The sequence below is a fragment of the Cariama cristata genome, unplaced genomic scaffold (genome assembly GCF_000690535.1).
Source record: "Cariama cristata isolate BGI_N322 unplaced genomic scaffold, ASM69053v1 scaffold22408, whole genome shotgun sequence".
NCBI lineage: Eukaryota > Metazoa > Chordata > Aves > Cariamiformes > Cariamidae > Cariama > Cariama cristata.
The window spans coordinates 1,838-22,564 of record NW_009631946.1 but is presented as its reverse complement, the minus strand read 5'-3'; the positions used below and the strand labels follow the sequence as shown (position 1 = coordinate 22,564).

At 54.1% G+C, this 20,727-nt stretch overlaps 1 protein-coding gene across 1 annotated transcript in view; it reads left to right on the top strand.

Annotated features, from left to right (window-relative positions):
* The window catches only part of CHD5 (chromodomain helicase DNA binding protein 5), a gene marked incomplete at both ends in the record, with an annotated part of 26,578 nt that overhangs the window by 4,526 nt on the left and 1,325 nt on the right, over positions 1–20,727 (top strand). The window contains 32 exons of the mRNA XM_009706171.1: positions 362–486; positions 2,278–2,401; positions 4,344–4,510; positions 4,591–4,809; positions 5,403–5,612; positions 5,712–5,923; positions 7,158–7,289; positions 7,852–7,960; positions 8,266–8,457; positions 8,543–8,743; positions 9,109–9,246; positions 9,823–9,944; positions 10,537–10,710; positions 11,464–11,605; positions 11,820–11,951; positions 12,456–12,573; positions 13,086–13,210; positions 14,044–14,275; positions 14,369–14,494; positions 14,630–14,802; positions 15,532–15,706; positions 16,200–16,292; positions 16,760–16,848; positions 17,049–17,182; positions 17,575–17,719; positions 18,144–18,303; positions 18,468–18,547; positions 18,661–18,790; positions 19,376–19,465; positions 19,859–19,996; positions 20,251–20,359; positions 20,547–20,679. Coding sequence (XP_009704473.1) covers positions 362–486; positions 2,278–2,401; positions 4,344–4,510; positions 4,591–4,809; positions 5,403–5,612; positions 5,712–5,923; positions 7,158–7,289; positions 7,852–7,960; positions 8,266–8,457; positions 8,543–8,743; positions 9,109–9,246; positions 9,823–9,944; positions 10,537–10,710; positions 11,464–11,605; positions 11,820–11,951; positions 12,456–12,573; positions 13,086–13,210; positions 14,044–14,275; positions 14,369–14,494; positions 14,630–14,802; positions 15,532–15,706; positions 16,200–16,292; positions 16,760–16,848; positions 17,049–17,182; positions 17,575–17,719; positions 18,144–18,303; positions 18,468–18,547; positions 18,661–18,790; positions 19,376–19,465; positions 19,859–19,996; positions 20,251–20,359; positions 20,547–20,679 — 4,649 coding nt within the window. The remainder of the gene's footprint in view (positions 1–361; positions 487–2,277; positions 2,402–4,343; positions 4,511–4,590; positions 4,810–5,402; positions 5,613–5,711; positions 5,924–7,157; positions 7,290–7,851; positions 7,961–8,265; positions 8,458–8,542; positions 8,744–9,108; positions 9,247–9,822; positions 9,945–10,536; positions 10,711–11,463; positions 11,606–11,819; positions 11,952–12,455; positions 12,574–13,085; positions 13,211–14,043; positions 14,276–14,368; positions 14,495–14,629; positions 14,803–15,531; positions 15,707–16,199; positions 16,293–16,759; positions 16,849–17,048; positions 17,183–17,574; positions 17,720–18,143; positions 18,304–18,467; positions 18,548–18,660; positions 18,791–19,375; positions 19,466–19,858; positions 19,997–20,250; positions 20,360–20,546; positions 20,680–20,727) is intronic.

Below are 20,727 nucleotides of genomic sequence, written 5' to 3'. Positions count from 1 at the left end.
AGCACCCCCGCTGGGGGGTCCCCGCGCGCTTCCCCTGCCTCTCTGTGGCCGCCTCTTTTCGCCTCACCTTGCAGACCTTTGAGTCCCTATTTGGTATTTACAGCCCTGTGGTCCATGGGCTGCGGTCCCTCTTCTGGATCCCAGGGCAGATGCTTTCCTCCCCTGATTTTTTGCAAGTGCTGGGTCTGGGCTTGCAGCCTTTTGCCCCAAAGGACGTGCTCTCTGGCTGGTGCTAGCCGCTGCCCGGCTCCCCTTGGTCCCCAGTGCTCTCTCATCTTCGCTGTAAATCCTAGGGTTGGGTGGGGGGTGATTTGAGGGACAGCTGTTTGTAGAGTACCAAACAAGTCTTCTATTTCTTCAGGTCCAGGTGTGCGGAAGAAAATCAAGGGTTCCAAAGACGGGAAGAAAAAGGGGAAAGGAAAAAAGATGGCAGGCTTGAAATTTCGGTTTGGAGGAATCCCCAGCAAAAGGAAAAAGGGCTCCTCTGTAAGTGTGCGCTCCGTTTTTCTGTGTGGGGCCTTGAGTGCAGGGGAGCGCGGCTGGGAAACGCCGGGACAAGCCCTCCCCTAGAAGCCTCCCTTGTGTCGCAGCCTCGTTCATGCCCCTCTGTGAGGCGCCTGTCTCCGATCAGCACATTCATTCATCCCTTTGATAGAGAGCTGTGTCCAGGCTTAGATTTGCAAAGACATCATGTCTGGACACAATTTCTGCTAAAATCACGTAACTGCATTTACTTTCAATGATGAGGTTGGTAATGCCATCGTTTCAGATTTCATTTGCAAAGGAATTCTTCAGGGCTTGCACTCCAGCTGAACCGTACATCAAAGAGAATTATCGAATGCTTTGATTAGGTTAGCATAGCCTGCCTCCAGGCATCTGTGATCTCACAGCATAGCCCAGGGGTACCAGAGCTTCCCAGTAAGAGCACGGCAACAGGGCTGTACTGCAGTTTGTGTGCTGTGCTCTTGTCAGCACACAAATATCAGGTGCGTTTTAAAGAATAGCAGAGCATTTTAAAGAATAAATCTCTTAAATAACTATTGACTAGGGGTGGAATTCTTGTAGGTCTTGATATTATTGATCAGAATCCCATTAGTTCACCTTTATTGGAGCTCACTGACTCTCTAGCTGTAGTTCTCATAAAACAAGCTGTTTGTAAATACCTTTGTGCGTCAGAGGCTGAAGCGAAAGGAGCAATGGGAGGCAGCCACTCACTGCTGTGGTTTTTCAATCACACATCACGAAAAATTCATCCTGTCTTCGGGTGCACTCTAGATCTGTGCATTCGCCTTCCTGAGAATTACAAAGAGCTTGGACTTGTTCCTGCAGCTGGAGCGCTAAGCACCCGATTAGTAGTGTGCAAATCGGGGATTTGCATACAGAAGTCTCCAGAATAAGAATTCAGACGTGTTACTGTGTTTTGATGCCATTGAATGCTGGGCCTATTTAACTTCTTTCATGTTACAAGGAAGGTCATGCGTGAATGCCTACGTGTGTGCACACAAACGGGCTGACACAAGCTGAAACGGGCGTTGAGAGAGAGAGAGAAGGAGCAAAGCTCTGCCAAGCAGTGGAGAAGGGGGCCCCTGACTGCACAGGAGTGGGAGCAGGGGGTTGTTCCCCCACATGTCTCTGTTTCGGGTGGCTGCACCCACGATAACACTGTGACAGCAGTGGGCTCTTGCAGCTGAGCATTTCCTAATGTGCCTGGCCAGCTGCACCATACGATATCTCCGTGCTCTGTGCTAGTGGGGACAGCAGGCTGCAGGGAAACCCAGAGCCCACCTTTTGCCAGAGAGGCCGAGCAGGGACTTGACACGTTGATTTATGTGTTTTAAATGTGCTCTGACAGATTTGCTCAGTGATTGCATGTTGATGGTGCTGTGAACTGGACCAGCTGTCCCCGTGCTGTGCTGAGCAGTGCAAGGCAATTACCTTCAGGCTCTAGCGACAGTCTGGATCTACGTTTATTGATTGTCTCCCTGGGACATCGATCTGATAGAGGAGATTTCTGTTCTTCCTAACATCTTGTGACGTGCTCCTATGAACCCCATCTGTCGGTTGGCACGCTCGCCTTGCCACCATCCCTGCTGCTCTGGCTAGTCTATTCATGTGGAAGGCAGGGTGCCCCGAGGAGCTCAGCCGCTGGTTGATGATCCCACGTGGGTTTATGTGGGTTTTGGGGGATTATTCCACTGCAGAGTGGCGTTCTCTGGGAGTGAGCACTGGGATGCCAGCGCTTGGACTGTGTGTGTGCTTTGGTTTTCCCCTCTGCAGAGCGAAGAGGAGGAACGGGAGGAATCCGACTTTGACAGTGCCAGCATCAACAGCTCCTCAGTGCGCTCCGAGTGCTCAGCTGGCCTGGGGAAGAGAGGGAAGAGGAGGAGAAAGAAAAAGAGGAGTAGGCCATCCTTTGTACTCTGTTCCTGTTCTGTTTGGATTTCCCTCTTCAGATGGTGCTTTCGTGGCCTTTGCAGCTTCAGGCCGTGTCTGGAGCTGATTTGGTGGGAGAGGATGTGTTTGTGCTTGTCTGTGTGTGTGGAGTGCAAGGTGCTTTCTTGGTGTCCAGGCCCTACTGCTTGTGAGCTTGTGCCTGCAAGAAGGCAGCAAGCAGATCCCACCGTGGGCCTCCAGCTCACCCCTACATTGCTGGTAGTGGCAGAGCAGCCTGGCAACAGGGCTTTTCCGTTGATCCGTAGCCAGCTTTCCCTCCGGGCCTCTCTCAGCCACCACCTGGGGCTGATCTGCTCCCAAGCCAGCCCTGTGTTGCCACTCGGAATTGCTTCGGGAGAGCCGTCGTTGCCGTGCTCTGCCCTGCTGCGGTGCCACAGCTCGCAAAGCCTGCCTGCCCCGTCTTGCTGCCTTCTCACAGCCCCAGCCACCCAGGGCAGCTGAGCCCCCTGCCCACCCCAGGACCCTGCCTGCACTTTGGGCACTGGAGTGTGTCACGGGCAGCTTGGGCAGCTGGTACCCTGCCTGCACATGTGATCCCACCAGGATTTGTCCTCTAGCAGCAAAGTTCCAGAATTTGTGGAGCTTCCAGGGAAGTGATTTTTCTGAGGAGTAGCCCCTGGAGAGACATGGCTTGTGGCAAACTCCCAGGGGAGTAGGGCCAGCTGCGGGTGAGAAAGCGTTAAGGCAAGGGACTTTTTGTCTGTGTCAGATGTGCGATCAGGCAGCGGGCAGGCAGTAGATCTGTGGTAGCGATGTAGGAAGAGGGACGCACGCGAACAGAGGTGGAAAGCATCTGTCAGGGTCTCTCAGTGGCTGCGTGGCCACATTTGCTTGCGTATTCCTTCATCCCTTCACTTGGGGAGGGCTACGAGTGGATTCTGTGCAATGGCACCTCCATCCCTGTGCTGCTATTGAGAGCAGCCCCCCTTGTGCCGAGCTGCCCCAAGCCCAGCTCTGAGCGCTGACGGGGGCTGCTGGGGCCTGGTGCTGCCCTGCCTGGCTTCCCACACTGTCTCGGCCTCCTGTGCCGCTGCAGGATGTGTGCTGCCTTTCTACCTTGCATCCTCGTTCAGGATGAAATGCTTCAGATCCAGGCGCATCCTTTGGCTTTTTAGCTTTGTGAACGCATTTTTACTTCTGAGAAAATGAAGGGTGGCTTCTGGGCTGGGGGACGGTTAGGGTGTGATGCTGGCTAGCCTCCCTGTCGATCAACGAGGCAGGGCTGGCCAGCTGGCTCCATATCTTGTGTGTGAAGGGCATCACTTCTCCTCCCGACTTGTTGCCGTATGAGGGCCCTCGTGCTGGAGCTAGGAATCTCCTTCTGTGTGCTGAAGGAACAAAAGGTCGGAAGTGTGTGCCGGGAATTTGTGGCAGAGGTGGGAATTGAGACGAGCCGTTCTGGTGCTTGCAAGGCCTTGTCCTTCCCTTCCTCTTCCCGACTGCGCTGAGTTAAGAGAGCTCCTGCCTCTGAACTAGTGAGCACCCAGGAAGAGCAGAGTAGTCCCAGGAGAGGAGTCCTCCTCCTCGGCTGTGTCACCCTTGCATGGTGCGTTTGCAGTTGGTGGCGCTGGTACCTGGGGAGGTTTCTCTGACTGGCCTCCCTTGCAACCTCTCCAGGTTCTGGCATTCTCCATTGAGAGCCTGAAGGAACCAAAGGATGATACAGTGTGGAAAGAGAAAGAGAGACAGAGGTGAGATGATGCTGTGTGCAAAGATGAACTGTGGTGCTGAGGGACAGAGAGGTAGGGGGACGTAACAGGAGGGGTCCAAGGCAAAACGCTTTCCTTGTTTCCTTAACTGTATCGTAGAGGAGCAAGTGTCCCGTTCCCTCCCGGGAGAGCAGGCAGCTCTGCCGTCCCTCTGACTGAACACCTGTCCCTTGCTTGCAGTTGAAGAAGGGGATGGGTACGAGACGGACCACCAGGATTACTGCGAGGTGTGCCAGCAGGGCGGGGAGATCATCCTGTGTGACACATGTCCTCGCGCCTACCACCTCGTCTGCTTGGACCCTGAGCTGGAGAAGGCCCCTGAGGGCAAGTGGAGCTGCCCCCACTGTGTGAGTGGGGTCGGGGCCCCGTGGGTGTGGGTGGGTGGGTGATGGAAACCGTTGGCGTTACGCTGGCTGTGCTTCCCCAGGAGAAGGAGGGCATCCAGTGGGAGCCGAAAGAGGAGGAGGAGGAGGAAGAGGAAGGTGGCGAGGAGGAGGAGGATGACCACATGGAGTTCTGCCGCGTCTGTAAGGACGGAGGGGAGCTGCTGTGCTGTGACACCTGCCCGTCCTCCTACCACCTCCACTGCCTGAACCCACCGCTGCCAGAAATACCAAACGGTGAATGGCTCTGCCCTCGCTGTACAGTGAGTGTTACCAGCATTCCTCGCCCTGTCCCTGCTCCCACACCCAACCGACCCGGGGATGGGTCTCCCAGCCACCACTGCCCCTCACACCCTCTCCCCGTACCCTGCCACAGGGCCGGCATCCTGCCCTCTGCCACAAACCCCCTCCCCGAAGAAGCATCGCTGCCGATTGTGTGCACCTGAGGGCCGTGGATGGCTCTGCTGCCTGCATGCTCTCCCCGTGGGGATTGCTGGCTGGTGGTTTTCCTGCCAGTTTTCAGATGGGATGTCAAGCCCCATGTGAAATAGATGCAGCCAGGGTCTGGGACTGTTGAGGTCACCTGGGTTGTCACTCTTGGCTCCCCCCGACCAGGGGTGAATCCATGGTTGCTCTCCGCCCTGGGCTTTTCCTCTGGCAGCAGCTTTCGGCACAGGCTGTGCCGCCACACTCCCGAGAGCCTTGGCCGTGCTTTCCCTCCTGTGCCTGGACGGCTGCTGTCCGCTTGGCATTGCGAGACCCCTTCTGCCCTTCAGGTCTGCCCTCCTCCCCGCGGCCCCTGAGAGGGGCTCACCTTAAACTCTGTGCTCTTGCCTGTTTGCTTTTTTATCCCCAGTGCCCTCCCTTGAAGGGCAAAGTCCAACGCATCCTGCACTGGGCCTGGAAAGAGCCACCGGCTGCCCCGCTCCCACCCATGCTGCCCACACCAGATGCAGAGCTGGCTCTCCCCCCACCAAAGGTACTGGAGGGGATCCCGGAGCGTGAGTTCTTTGTGAAGTGGGCAGGTCTTTCCTACTGGCACTGCTCCTGGGTCAAGGAGCTGCAGGTGAGCCAGCATATTGTTGTTGTCATCGTCCTCATGGTGCCCCTGCCCAACCCGCTGCCCCACCGCCCATGGGCTGAGCATGGCTCCCTCCTACCATAGCTGGAGCTCTACCACACCGTGATGTACCGCAACTACCAACGGAAGAATGACATGGATGAGCCGCCGGCCTTCGACTACGGCTCTGGGGATGAGGACAGCCAGAGGGAGAAGCGGAAGAACAAAGACCCACAGTACGCCAAGATGGAGGAGCGGTTCTACCGCTACGGCATCAAGCCCGAGTGGATGATGATCCACCGCATCTTGAACCACAGGTGAGGAGATATGTGGCGGGAGGGTCACGGAAAGGCACATGCCAGGGTGCCTGAGTCCCTGGTAGTGTTGGCGCTGAGCGATGCTGTTGCAAGCCAGGGAAGGAAAAGGCAAGGGTGAGCCCTGCTGCACTCCTCGAGACCTCTGCGAGTTCTGCAGATAAAGCTTTGAGCAGTGGGTCTGTCCTCTTCACAGGTTTTTCCTTATTTTCATTTCTGCTATGTTACATGTTAGAAATGAGAGTAAATTTTCCCAAAGGCGGATGCACAGAGTTGTTCCACTCTTCCCAGACATATTATTTGGGTCCTGTTACAGCCTAATCATTCCCTAAGTTTCTGCTGCAATGCAGTGATGGGTCTTGCTTCCATCAATTGTGTCCTGTGGCTGCTGCTGCTCACCTAAACTGCTTTGGAACAGCAGCTCATTTCTGTCTAGGTCATTTCTTCCTCTCAGAAACCACGCAGCCCCTCTGCACTCACATCAAAGGTGAGGCACCAGCAGGGATTTGTGTACTGCACGTACCCAAGAGGTACGTTATTCCCGCTTACCTCCTGCCGATGCTGATAGGGACGAGTGCCCGAGGAGAGGAGTTTGAGCAGGTGCCTGGCTCCTTTATGAAACATTTGCGTTTCTTTTCTGTAGAAGAAATTTCCTGCCTATGAAATATGCTGTGCAGGTGGGGATTTTTACATCAAGCGGCTAGAGACACCTGTTTGTTGAACGTCTGTATTTCGAGTGGCAACTTGAAATTTCAAACTTGAAGGCTGCTTGGCAGAAAATAAAGCAAACTGCCTGGCTAATTTTCATGCGAGCTTTACATTGTCTGCTAATAAGGCAAGGGTTTTTTTCCCCGTGGGCATATAATGAGACTCGGTAGTGTGTTTATTCATTTTTTGGTGCAAGGAAAACTTCACAGAGCAGTGAATGCTGCAGGAGAAAGAGGGTGAGCACTGCTTTTCATCCAGTCCTGGTAAAACAGGAAAATGAGGTTGTTCAGTGGAATGGAAGAGCAGCTTTTAAAACTTAATGATATAACACACGCAGCAGATTAATAGGTATTTCTGCTGGAAAGCATCGATACTTTCTTTATGTTTTTCTACCTCTGCTTGGATGTCATGGTCTGTAGGTAAAAGCAGAGGATGAAGCATCCAGTTTCGTGGAAGCAGGTTATGGCTAGCTGCTTCCCGGAGGTCGAGTATCATTTCACTGATAGGCTTTTCGTGCCCTGCGATACAGCTTTGATAAAAAGGGAGACATCCATTACCTGATCAAGTGGAAAGACCTGCCGTATGACCAGTGCACCTGGGAGATCGATGAGATAGACATCCCGTACTACGAAAACCTCAAACACCTTTATTGGAACCACAGGTACGAGCCAGCGGGGCGGTGAAACCGCAGCTGGGCTGCCACAGCGTGAGAGGAGCCAGGCAGAGCTCGGGCAGCCTGCACAGGCATCGGGCATGACTGGGGACTCTTGGATGTCCCCTTTTTGAACATACCGGCACCGCTCACAGGGACCTGTCTTCAGAGAGCAGTGGCTGAGCACTTTCGGAAAGCTGGCCTTCCTGAAATGCCATATCAGGGCTGCTGGGAAATCTTGCCTACCTGTTGTTTTCCAGCCTGTGCTCCCCCTCTGCTGCATTTATAGTGCTGTAATATTCATGGTCTCACCACACTTCAGGGTGTGCCTGTCTGTTTTGGGGAAGACCACAGTACTCTGATGAAATTGCTGTTCTTCATTTTTGGATGATGTTGCACAGACTGTTGGGAGGGGAAAATTAACACTCCATGAGTGCCTGGGCTAACTGGGCCAGAAAAGCTCCTGTGGGGAGAGAGGCAGTGGAGTTTGAGAGGCGTTTCTATTGTTCGGCTTGGGGCCTGGGAGAGGAACGTCTGCTCGCCTTTTCCTGATGCACACTGGCTGTTGTAGGGAGCTGATGCTCGGGGAGGACACACGCCCTCTGAAGAAGCTGAACAAAAAAGGGAAAAAGCTGAAAGAGGAGAAGCTGGAAAAGCCTCCAGAAACGCCTCTCGTGGATGTGAGTAAGAATGGGGGGCAGGGGCAGCACAACAGTGTGTCAGCCCAGAGAGAGGGACGTCTGTCTGGCCCCCCCATCCTGTTACATTTTTCTCCTCTAGTTCCTTGGGAGACCCTGATTGTTTTCATTGAAAGCTCTGGGGTGGCTTTGCTGTGAGGAGCCTGAGGGCTGTGCTGTGCTGGGGACTGTGTCTGCATCTCCTTTGGGGCTGTTCGGTGTCACAAGGCGAAAAAGGGATGTGCTTGGCCTCAGAGAAAGGAAGGGGAGTTGGTTCTCACTGTTTTGCATTGTGTCTTTCTCTTCAGCCTACGGTGAAGTTTGACAAGCAGCCGTGGTACATTGATGCCACGGGAGGCACGCTCCATCCTTACCAGCTGGAAGGACTAAACTGGCTGAGGTTTTCCTGGGCCCAAGGGACGGACACAATCCTGGCCGATGAGATGGGGCTGGGGAAGACTGTGCAGACTATTGTGTTCTTGTATTCCCTGTACAAGGAGGTGAGTGGAGCATCCAGCAGTCCCTGAGGTGGCTGAGAGCTGCTCAGTATGGGGAGAAGAGCTTGGATTTTGTCTTCCTGAGCAGGGCCACTCGAAAGGGCCGTATCTGGTCAGCGCACCTCTTTCCACCATCATCAACTGGGAGCGTGAGTTTGAGATGTGGGCACCCGACTTCTATGTTGTGACCTACACAGGGGACAAAGAAAGCCGGTCAGTCATCCGGGAAAATGAGTTTTCTTTTGAAGACAATGCCATCCGGAGTGGAAAGAAGGTCTTCCGGATGAAGGTGGGAGCTAAGTCTGTGCCCTACCCAGTAGCTTTAACCATCAATAAGAAGGGGAGAGAGCAGAATTGGACCTGGAGAGGGAGGTTGGTTAGGTCTCTAATCAGCTGTTTTCCAAAGAGGGAAGCTTTAAACATTTCTGCCAGACTCTTTTCTGTTTCTCTAGTCCCGTACTTGGTTCTGACGTTCAGATGGGTATAGATTTTCTGCTGGCACAACTCATGCCTCAGCCCTGCTGCTGGTGCTGTGCAGTGCAGTGCAGGCAGCCCCCCCTTTTCTCCTTGGGTCACAAGCAGCAGCAGCAAAGGTAGAGGCTGTCCCGTTCCCTGCTCTCTTATCCTGGCTTTTCTTTCTCTCTGTTCCTCCAGAAGGAAGCCCAGATCAAGTTCCATGTCCTGCTCACTTCCTATGAGCTGATCACTATTGACCAAGCGGTGCTGGGCTCCATAGAGTGGGCCTGTCTGGTGGTGGATGAAGCACACAGGCTGAAGAACAACCAGTCCAAAGTAGGTACCAGACGGTTGTGAGCGATTTTTGTGGTGCTACTGGTGCCACAAAGATAAAGACATCCCAGCACTGGTGGTCTACTGCCCTGTGCTTTCCTCCCTGGGAGCTAAAAGACGGTCTCACCTCACACAGACTCTGCCTGGTACCCACGTTTTGGTGGATTTGCTCTCTTTAACATCCTCTGGCATTAAAAATCCTTCAGCAGTGGAAGAGGTGGCAACCTGGCTGCCTGCCTGGCAGCCTGACCGTCCTTTGATGGGCTGTCCTGGAAGGGAATCAATCCCTCTCCTTCCTCTCCCCTTTGCCTGAGGCTAAATGCAGTCTCCGGCCCCTGGGACCTTCACACAATCCCCAGCACAGGAGGAGGCAGGTGGTGTGACCCAAGGACATTCAGGATCGCTGCCTATGCTCAATGGGGATGGCTTGGAGCAGGACATGCAAGCTGAGGTCTGGCTCTGTGTGCCCAGCAGGGGGGAGAGGTCATTGCTGAGTCTCCAAATGCACCATCTGCAGAGTCCCCAGATGACTAATCGGCTTCTCGGAACTCTTTTCACCTTTTTAATTTCTTTCCCCAGTTCTTTAGAGTATTAAATAGCTACAAGATTGATTACAAGCTGCTACTCACCGGGACTCCACTCCAGAACAACTTGGAAGAGCTCTTTCACCTGCTTAATTTCCTGACTCCCGAGAGGTTTAAGTAAGTTGCACTAGTTTTCCCCCGGCCCTGAAAATGGAGAGCAGCCGGGACCTGGCCAGCGGGGCGGCTCAGCAGAGATTTTCCAGTTTCCCGGGGCTGCTGTCTGTGTGGGGATGCCTGGATCCAGTTCCTGCTGTGCCATTGTCACTGATCTGCGCCGACAGGCAGATGGCAAAGTGCGTCGCCCCTGTGGTTTGTCATAGCAGCTCTACACGCACATTTTGTGTAACCCCGAACTTGCTCACGGGGACTCCAGCTTTTTGGGTCCTGTGGGTAGCTGTTGCCTTGGTCAGGAGATTTGAGAGCGAGGAACTGAAACCTGCCTTCTCTTCCCTCTCTCTGAGACAGATAGATTTACTTCAGGGAGCTTGTTCAGACATCGTATTAGTACCTTTAGTGCGAATTTCCCCTCAGCCATCAGTGCAGCTCCTCGGTCTGGCTTTTGCTCTGCTTGGATACGGACATAGGAGCATTATCTGATCGTATACCATGGGAGCTCTGCCCTTGGTTTTAAGTCATAAAGAAATGGGTATCTTTGCTCTTGCGTGTTCCATTAGTGCTCAACGCTGTGTGGTTCTGGCTGCTTTCACAGTAACCTGGAGGGGTTCCTGGAGGAGTTTGCAGACATCTCCAAAGAAGACCAGATCAAAAAGCTCCATGATCTGCTGGGTCCCCACATGCTGCGGCGGCTCAAGGCAGATGTGTTTAAGAACATGCCAGCCAAGACGGAGCTGATCGTGAGAGTGGAGCTGAGCCAGATGCAGAAGTGAGTAATTCCAAGGCAACTCCCCTGAGGTGGCTGGCTTCCCTCACCCCACCTCATCTGCAGCACGGCGGGGCATCAGTGGGGTTCGACAGGTTGGAGACACTCTGCTGTCCTCAGGCCTGTTGCGTGAAGAGCTGGAGCGCTTTCTGTCTCACCGGGGAGTGCGTTCAGCCTGGTTAAATTGGGCTTTGTGCAGTCCTGGCTGCTCAGCGGGAAGCGTTTGATGCGTGACAGGCTGTCAGCTTGGCTCTGCTAGTTCTGGGGGGCACAGAGAAAATGCTGAGGCTGAACCCTCTTCTCCTTCTCCTTTTCTCAGCACCGAAGCACCAGCCTGTGCTACCAGCTTGCCTGGTGTCAGTTTAGAACATCCCTGCTGCCCCAGGGAATCCTTGCTCAGCTCTGTTTGTTTTGGTCTGACTTGCTCAGCTTCAGCGGCATCTTCTGCCGAGATTGGGGGACTTGCAGGGAACGGCTTGTCGCTTCTTCCCGACATGGTGGGGCAAGGCTTGGGAGCGTTCCTGGCCACTGTACCCTCGAGTCTATCCCACTTACAGGGGCTGTGGTGTCCACAGAGCAGTCAAATAAACCCAGCCCCAGGCTGAGGGTACTGAACCGTTGCTTTTAAAAACTTCCAAAGGTCCCTTTTGAAGCTTTGGTGACACGAATGAGGTTTAATTCAGTGCCATCCTGTTTATGCCAGTCACACATCTGGCGGAATTAACAAGGATGTTTGTCCCATCCCCGTTCCTGCAGGAAGTACTACAAATTCATACTGACGAGGAATTTCGAAGCCTTGAATTCGAAAGGTGGTGGGAATCAGGTCTCGCTGCTCAACATCATGATGGACCTGAAGAAGTGCTGTAATCACCCGTACCTCTTTCCTGTGGCGGCGGTGGTACGTCAACTGTATTTGCACCATGGAGACATTTCTCAGAACATTGTGTGTAAGCTGTCGGTGGGAGTTGTTTCCATGATCTTGGTTTGATTAATGATGTGGGTTTTCATGTGAGTGGTTTCATACAAGGATTTTGTCTTTGAAATGCATGCGAATTTCTCCGCGAAGTTAATGAGTGTTGTACTTGGAGAGGCTAACCAGGATGCCTTCACAGGAGGCCCCGGTTCTCCCGAATGGATCCTACGATGGGAATTCTTTGGTCAAGTCTTCTGGGAAACTGATGCTGCTCCAAAAAATGCTGAAGAAGTTGCGGGATGGGGGTCACAGAGTTCTGATCTTCGCCCAGGTAAGTGTAGTGAATGATTAATAATAAATACAATTTTAAAGGATTTTTTTTTTGTTCTGTATGAGAATTTTGTGCTAGGAACAGATAGAGATAGGTGAAAGTGCTGGTGACAGCTTATGCCCCAGATAGCGTGGCAGCTGTGGCAGTCACGATGGATGAACTGCGTCCCGGCTCTCTTCCGAGGGAGTGCCTGTAATGTTTAAAACCTCTGTTATCTATGGATAAAGAGGAGGTAACAGTAATAGTGCTCCCCTTCAGGGAGGGCTGTTCAGACACGGTTCCCTCCTGCTGGCAAAGCTGCCTGTAGAAGATGAGACATGAGTGTCACTCCTCTGGCAGTTGCCTGTCAGCCATACTGTGCCGTTGGTGGTACCGCCACCACCGTGGCCTCTGGGCTGCAGGCACGGACCTGTCCAGGACGGGGCAGGTCCCAGGGGCACACGGGGGAAGGCGGGGAGCCGGGCTGTGCAGAGCCACTTGTGCCAGGGTCACCTTGCCCTGCAGATGACGAAGATGCTGGACTTGCTGGAGGATTTCCTGGAGTACGAAGGCTACAAGTACGAGCGGATAGACGGGGGCATCACCGGCGGCCTGCGCCAGGAGGCCATAGACAGGTTTAACGGTACTCGCGTTTCTGCCTTGCCGAGGAGAGGGCATGGGGTGGATACACAACACGCAGCCGGCAGCGGGGTCGGCTGGCTGTGCCCAAGAAGCCCCCGTTTGCCCACAAGACAAGGGTTGCCTGTGCATCGGTTGTGCCATGCTCGGCAGGTCCAGCTTCCTGTGGCACAGCGGGGGCTGCTTGTACCGTGTCGTTAAGCCCTTGAGTTGTGTCCCGCAATGAACCCTGAGCGTGCCAATGGCAGGCTGCTTAGTTTGAGGGACTCCTGCATTTTCCTTCAGAGCCGCGGTAGACGACAGAACTTCCCCTTTGGCTCTGCAGCTGCATTTTCTCCAGTAACTGATTCCCAGGGAAGGATGTATTTTCACTCCTTGCCTTCCCTGCCTATTGCTTGTTGGCTTAGACTGATGGTTCCCACTGTTTTATCCCTAAAGCGCAGTACTGCACCTTTCCGTGTAAGCCGCACTCCTTTCTGTCTTACCGTTTGCCACCTGTGGGTTTGTCTTTCTCAGCTCCTGGTGCTCAGCAGTTCTGCTTTCTCCTCTCTACCCGCGCCGGCGGTCTGGGCATAAACCTTGCTACGGCCGACACAGTCATTATTTATGATTCTGACTGGAATCCCCACAATGACATCCAGGTTTCTGACTTTTCCTTTTCCTTCCCATATAGTAAGTACCTCTGTGGCTCTGCCCTCTGTTTACACACCCTGCACAGGGAAGTTGGTCTCTTCTCTCGAGAGCTGTCGATGCTTTTTGCTGTCTTTGTGGGGCAAGTTTCTGCTGAGCAGGCCCCTTCCCACATCCACTGGCCTCACCTTGGCCTGTCTGCATCATGGGAGAGACCTGGCACATAAAACCGGCTCTCTTCTGCAGGCTTCGCACTTTCTCCTGCTGCTTGTTTGCAACTGGGTGCCCCTTCCTCTTTTGGGGAGCTTCCACCTCCATTTCCAAAAGCCTGAGGCAGACCCTAGCCAATGGGAAACAGCAGCTGGAGTGGGCGAGCAGTCAATGCCTCTGAAAGTAATGGAAAAGTGAAGAGAAACGCGTATCCCTCCCATGCTTCCTGGCTGGGAGAAGGTCCTCTCCAAAGCTACATCCACGGTTGCTGTCGGGTTGCGCCGGTGTTTCCTTTCCCTGTGTTCTAGGGAAGATGATGGGCTGGTGCGGGGCGGTGAAGGAGCAGTGGGGGCCTGGTGAATCTGCAGCTGGAAGGTTCCTGGGGGGAGTGTGTCTTCCCTGCCTGCTTTCAGACCCTTCAGTTAGGGGCCTGCGTGGGAAAGCTGGCTTACCTGCAGTCAGTGAAGGGGGCCAGTGCGTTCAGGTTGGCTCTGAGGAGCCCCTCTTGCTGTACCACCCCGTAGCAGCTTTGAATGCTGAATTCAGCCTTGCCCTCGCAGATCCTTTGTGCAGCCTGGAGGGGTGAGAAACTCAGCACAGTGCCACCCTCGGCAGCTTCGTTCTCTGCCCACAGGCGTTCAGCAGAGCTCACCGCATTGGGCAGAACAAGAAGGTGATGATCTATCGCTTTGTGACCAGAGCCTCCGTTGAAGAGCGTATCACCCAGGTGGCCAAAAGGAAGATGATGCTCACCCACTTGGTGGTCCGCCCTGGGTTGGGCTCCAAGTCGGGCTCCATGACCAAGCAAGAGCTGGATGACATCCTCAAGTTTGGGACAGAAGAGCTCTTCAAGGATGATGTGGAAGGTGAGGTTGAGAAGGCACTGGGGATGCTCTGCGTGAAGCAGAGCCCTGTCTGAGGTGTTGGGGTTCATTCTCCTCTCATTCTTACGCCCGCAGGCATGGTGTCTCAGGGACAGCGGATCACCATGCCGGATGCTGTCACCCCGTTCTCTGACACGCTGTCAACCAAAGGGGGTGCAGTGACTCCCGGCATGAAAAAAAAGCATGGTGGCACCCCACCAGGTGTGTAGCCCCCCTTGTTGGGGTGACCCATCCCCCTCCCTGGCCCTGCGCCCAACCGGAGCTTGCCTGGCTCTGGGAGTGGGCTATCTCTGGCACGGTGATTTGCTCTTCCATTCCCCTCGCTTTGCTCTCCAGGTGACAATAAGGATGTGGATGACAGCAGCGTGATCCACTACGACGATGCTGCCATCTCTAAGCTTCTGGACCGAAACCAGGATGCAACTGATGACACAGAGCTGCAGAATATGAACGAGTATCTCAGCTCCTTTAAAGTGGCCCAGTATGTTGTGAGAGAAGAGGATGGTGTGGTAATGTGATTAGTATCATGTCTTACAATTGCATCTCTCTGTACGTCCCTCTGTGTTTCTTTCGCTCCCTTTCCCGTTCTTGTGAGTGTTTCGGTGTGGGTCAGGACTCCTCCCTGCTCTCTATCTATGGCTGCTGTAGATTGTTCCAGACCTGGAGGGTCCCAGGGCTGATGGGACCATCTGCAGGCAGAGGAAGCACAGTTGTCTTGGTCCTGTGCAGCCCATGGTGCAAGCTGGGCTCTGTCTGTCTTGGAACAGGACCTCAGGTCGATTAAAGCATTCATAGGTGCCTTCTGTCCTTCTCAAGGCTCTTCCCCTGTAGACTGGGAACGGGCGTGGCGCTGCTTACGCGTACTGTGCTGCTGTCATTTGTTGTCCCAGTAGCTGACCAACTTATTTCCTTCATCTGTTGATGAAGCCGATAGTAGGCTGCTGTTCTGGGAGGTCTCTGCGGATCTGTAATTTTTCCCTTGATGTGAGCGCGAGCGCTGCAGGGTGGGACGGATGGCAGCGTTCGGAGGAGCTCTTTCTTGGTGGGAGGTTGTCTCAGCCCTTTGACAACCTTGCACCAAGATCAGTATGTTTGGGCAAAGACCCAGGAGCCAAATTTGAGCCAGTGGCTCAGTGCCCCCCCCCTCTCCTTGGAGTGCCATTAGAGGACAGGCAGCGAGGTGATGCGGACAGGTCTGTGGCTGCCTGGTCTCAAACCTCTTGTCTCTTGTTTTGCAGGAGGAGGTGGAACGTGAGATCATCAAGCAGGAGGAAAATGTGGACCCCGACTACTGGGAGAAGCTGCTGCGGCACCACTATGAGCAGCAGCAGGAAGATCTGGCCAGGAACTTGGGGAAAGGGAAGAGAATCCGCAAGCAAGTCAACTACAACGATGCCTCGCAGGAGGACCAAGGTACAGCTGCGGCTGCTCGGTTCCTGGCTGGGCTTGGGGCGGGCAGCAGGCCTTGCGGGCTGGCTCTGAAAAGCTGCGCAAATAGGTTCCCTGATGGACATAGTGGCTGAGTTGTTGCTTGGCGTTTCTCTGCAGTTTGGTAGACTGCGTGGCTCTGTATTTCCCCAATTCCTAAACTTTCCAGGATAGAAATTCTTCAGAGATTTTTTTTTTTCCTTTTTTGGTCTGTAAACTCTGGTTTTGCTGGAAGAATTTAGGAAGAACATGTCTGTGGGTGAAATATTTCAAATTGGGTTTTTTCTGTATAGGAGAATAGCAATTTTGGAAAACCTGAGAATGTGATTTCCTGCTTGTTGTGTCCTCCTCTCTTGCTGCCTGGCAGTGGATGCCAGTCACACCTGCAGGCAGGCTCTTGCCTGTGCTGCATGTCCCTCCCGGGCAGGGTCTCATTGCTTGGGCAGTCTTCTGACCTGGCCTCCCTTGTGCTCTGCAGAGTGGCAGGACGAGCTTTCTGACAACCAGTCAGAGTACTCCATTGGCTCCGAGGATGAGGATGAAGACTTTGAAGAGAGGCCAGAAGGTCAGAGTGAGTTAATGTGTTTGATACTCCATGGGATTTTGCCCTGCGGGAAGCCTCTGGCACTCAGGTGCAGCAGAAACATCTGAGTTGGAGGGACTGGCGTGCTTCTGGGCTTCCGTTCAGGGGGAAGTATCTCCACTTGCTTGCCAGGTGAGGAGATTCCCAGGGTAGGGAAAACCACCAGCTGTTTCCTTCACTGGCCACTGCAGGACCTTGGTCTGGTCCTTGTGGTGGAAGGATGGGGACCTCAGGATGAAGAGGCATGGTATCCCCTTGCCTGGAAAGGGCAGAAGAGTGGCCTGGCGTGGGGCGGCCAGCAGGGTGGGTGCGAGGGATTCTGCAGCCTGGGCTGCTCTTCTCTCTGGGTTCTGTTCCCATGGGGAGGGAGTGCAGGAAACTCAGGGCACGTCAGCACTTTGGCTGTCCTTCCTTGCTGCCTGGGCCCGTCCATCACGAAGGCTGCTTGACTGTAGGTGGCAGAAGACAATCCCGGAGACAGCTGAAGAGTGACCGGGACAAGCCTCTCCCTCCTTTGCTGGCAAGAGTTGGGGGGAATATCGAGGTGAGTGTCAGCCTCAGCCAGAGCACGACTGCTGCAGTTGTGCCGGGGCTGACCTGGGCTCACAGGCTGGACTGCTCCTTGCCGAGTGACCAGCGCGTTAGTCCCAGTCCAGCATGCCTGTAACAGCCGTGAGGCTCTGAGATGCCACACGCTTCCGAGGCTGCATTGTGATCCTGGCAACACGCTTCCGCTTCCTGCAGGTTCTCGGCTTCAATGCCCGCCAGCGCAAGGCTTTCCTGAATGCTATCATGCGCTGGGGCATGCCGCCCCAGGATGCCTTCAACTCTCACTGGCTGGTCCGGGATCTACGAGGGAAGAGCGAGAAGGAATTCAGGTATGGGGGGTTCCAGGCAGACAGGGCAAGGTCTGTCCTGAGTTCTGGTTGATTGCAGTGAGTGCTTAGCTCTGAACTCTGATCATTGTGTTGTCTTTCTGTGTCACCATCTCTGCCGTGCTCCCCAGGGCAAGGCAGAGGCTGTGCTGTGACAGAGCTGACTGGGCAGCAGTAGCCTGAGTGCCTGCACACCCCCACCGTGGTTTCTTTTTGGGGAGGCAATGCCCATTTCATTTGAGAGGGCTGCTATCGTTCTCTTTATGATAAGTTATATCTTAGCCTGGGTGTGAGACTCTGCCCTTGCCCATGCGTAAAAACTGGCGATGTGGGTGCTTGGCTCAGCAGGGAGTCCCTGGGTCAGACTGGACTGAGGTCTGGCTTTCCTTCTGCAGGGCGTACGTCTCGCTCTTCATGAGACATTTGTGTGAACCTGGGGCAGACGGTGCTGAAACCTTTGCGGACGGTGTTCCCCGGGAAGGGTTGTCACGCCAGCACGTGCTGACCCGAATAGGAGTCATGTCACTAGTAAGGAAGAAGGTGGGTGAGTAAAATTTTAAATGTGCCATTTCAGGTATGTTCTAGAGGCTTGTGGGTTTCGTTGGCTGCTGAACACCTCTCACTAGGGATCCCCTACTGAATCTCGCAGGCTCAGTGCACATCCGTTTTTGTCATAGACATATAGGTGACAGTAACGCAAACTGCCTTTCAAACCCTGCTGCTTCTTTCCCTTGGAGGGACATAGGATGAGCAGGTATTCCTTAGCCTGACTGGCAAAAAAGAGAAATCACCCTGGAGACTTGTTAGGTCTCTGAGTTGTAGCGTCAAATGCCCCTGACAGGGTGGGTGTAGCCATCCTACCACTTTGTGAATCTGCAAGTGAAGCAGCCTGAACGTGCTGGCTTTGCAGTACCGGGCTGGCAATGCCTCTGCTGTTTGACTCGATGGTGTGCATCTGCCCCAGGTCCAGGAGTTTGAGCACGTCAATGGGAAGTACAGCACCCCAGATCTGATTCTTGAGGGCCCAGACAGCAAGAAGTCCAGCGAGATTGTGTCTTCAGATCCCAACACCCCTATTCCGGCAAGCCCAGCACATATGCACACAGGAGCCATGGCCCTGGCAGGTGGGTGTGCTTACAGGCTTCCAGGAGATCGTGGCTTTGGTCTGGCTTGGGAAGGGAGGTGGGCCAAGACATCAGAAGGTCTTGCAGGTGTCTGCCTACCCTGGCAGTGTGCGCAGCCCTCTGGGACCCCGTTCAATAGCTTCCTTGCTTTGCTGTTGCTACAGACAAAATAGAAACACAACTTGGGTTCCAGGAGGAAAAGGACCAAGTGGAGCAGAAGTCCAGGAAGGTGTCTGACAGCCAGGTAGGGTGGCTTCTTTCAGCATCTCCTCTGGGAGGTCTTCTCATGGCCTCCTTGGGAATTTGGAGTACTCCCTGAGGAAGTGCTTCTGGGGCTGATCTGGTGTTTATGTTAAGGTGCCTGCGAGTGCTGAGAAGGTGGAAAGCGAAGAGCACCCAGAAGGCTGCGACGGCAAGGAGAAACCGAGGGAAGAGAAGCAAGAGGAGAGTGAAAAGGCTGAGCCTTCTCCTGAGCCCCTGGTGAAAGGTGAGTCTCTCTGGCTTGGATGAATGCGATCCCCACACGTGGGCTCCCCTCTCAGCAGTGGCTGGGACTTCTGTGGGGCTGTGGCACTCGGTTTGTGCTGGAGAAGTCCTACAGCTGAAGTTGTGTGGAGACCAGGGCGGGCAGCCTACCAGCCTTGGATGCGCCGGTGTTCCTGACGGGTGGGCTCTCCTCCTCTGGTGGGAGGCTCCAGCGCTTGCCCCTTGCTTGGGTCTTTCTCTTCTCCATATCACTGTGGAAAACCTGAATGTCACAAGGCCGTGCGGAAATTCCTGAAAAAACAACCGTTCCACATTGTAAATTATGAGAAATGCTTATTTTAGGGGGCATTTTCTGTTCCTAGCAATACATTACTCCAGATGTCTCAAGGAAGAGGGGAAACTAAATAAGTTTTCTTGATAAAATGCAGACGAGTATTCTGTTTGAAGTTTTTTGAACATCTTGAACGTACAAACAATACCATCACTTTCCCCTAAAAGGGAAAGTCTATGCGGACGAGTAAGTTGTTGTCCCCTGAAGAGGGTTTTGCATGCCAAGCTTTTCTTGTGGTCCCGTTCCCTTCTGCAGATGAGGGGATTCAAGAGAAAGACAAGCCTTTGGAGAAGCCGGAGTTGAACAACAGCCCAGGGAAAGGGGAGGACAAAGAAGTCAAACAAGGTGAGGCGCAAGGAGGCTTTGGGGCGAGAAGTGAAGGGTCCCCAAAGCAAGGCAGGCGCCTGGCACAGAGACAAGGGAGCCTGGCCGTGGGGTGATGGCGAGGACAGCTGTTGGCACCCGCAGCAGCTGGCATGTGCCTTCTGGTGATGCTTGGGAACCGTGAGTGGGAAGAAGACCCCGTTACGGTGGGTACTGCCTGTACTTGCTGAGCAAAGAGTAGGACGTGCTGGAAGAGGCGGGTGGTCGGCTGCTGTGGAGCAGAGAGCAGGCTGGTGGCTTTTGCAGCAGTGACTTTAGCGGGGAGTTCCTCTAGCAGCTGATGGGGCAAGGATGATGCCAGTCGGTCTTTTGGCAGAGTCTGATTAAGCGCAATTTCTTGTGTTTGCCAAGCAGAGGACTCCAAGGTGGAGGAGAAGGAGCAAAGCGAGGCTCAGCAAAATGGTGACAAAGAAGAAGAGGAGGATGAAAAGAAGGACGACAGAAACATGAACTTCCGATTCATGTTCAACATCGCTGACGGTGGCTTTACGGGTAAGAGCAAGAGATGAAGGATCGACCACTCCTGCAGAGGTTCTGCGCAGAAGCTCTGAACCTGTGCAAGAAATGTGAACCTTGAAAAAAAGGCTGCAGACGGGATGGTGCTTCGCCTCACAGCAGGCCATCTCAGTTTTGCACTGTGCCCGTGGCTGCCTGGGAGATTTCATTGCTTGCCCTTCCTAATGCACCCTGCGATGTCGCTGGCAGCCTCGCTGCCTGACCAGGCTGTCTCACTTCTGCTTCCGCAGAGCTGCACACGCTGTGGCAGAACGAGGAAAGGGCTGCCATCTCCTCCGGCAAGATCTATGACATCTGGCACCGCCGACATGACTACTGGCTGTTGGCAGGAATTGTCACGTACCCTTTGACTTGGTGGGAGCGTGCCTTGGTGACAGCAAGGCGAGGGAGGCGTCTGTGGGACGTGGGAGCTGTGGTGATGGTGTGGTGACAAGCAGGGAGGGGATTTGGTGACATGGTGTTGCTGTGGGGCGGTGGGCGGCCTGTCGGCTGGCTGGTTCTTCCCTTGACACTCCTTCTGCACCAGTCATGGCTATGCCCGCTGGCAGGACATCCAGAACGACCCACGCTATGTGATCCTGAACGAGCCGTTCAAGTCAGAGATACATAAGGGGAACTACCTCGAGATGAAGAACAAGTTCCTTGCCCGGCGGTTCAAGGCGAGTTGCAGGTCCAGGGCTGCTCCATCCTTACCGGTGGGGGGGACT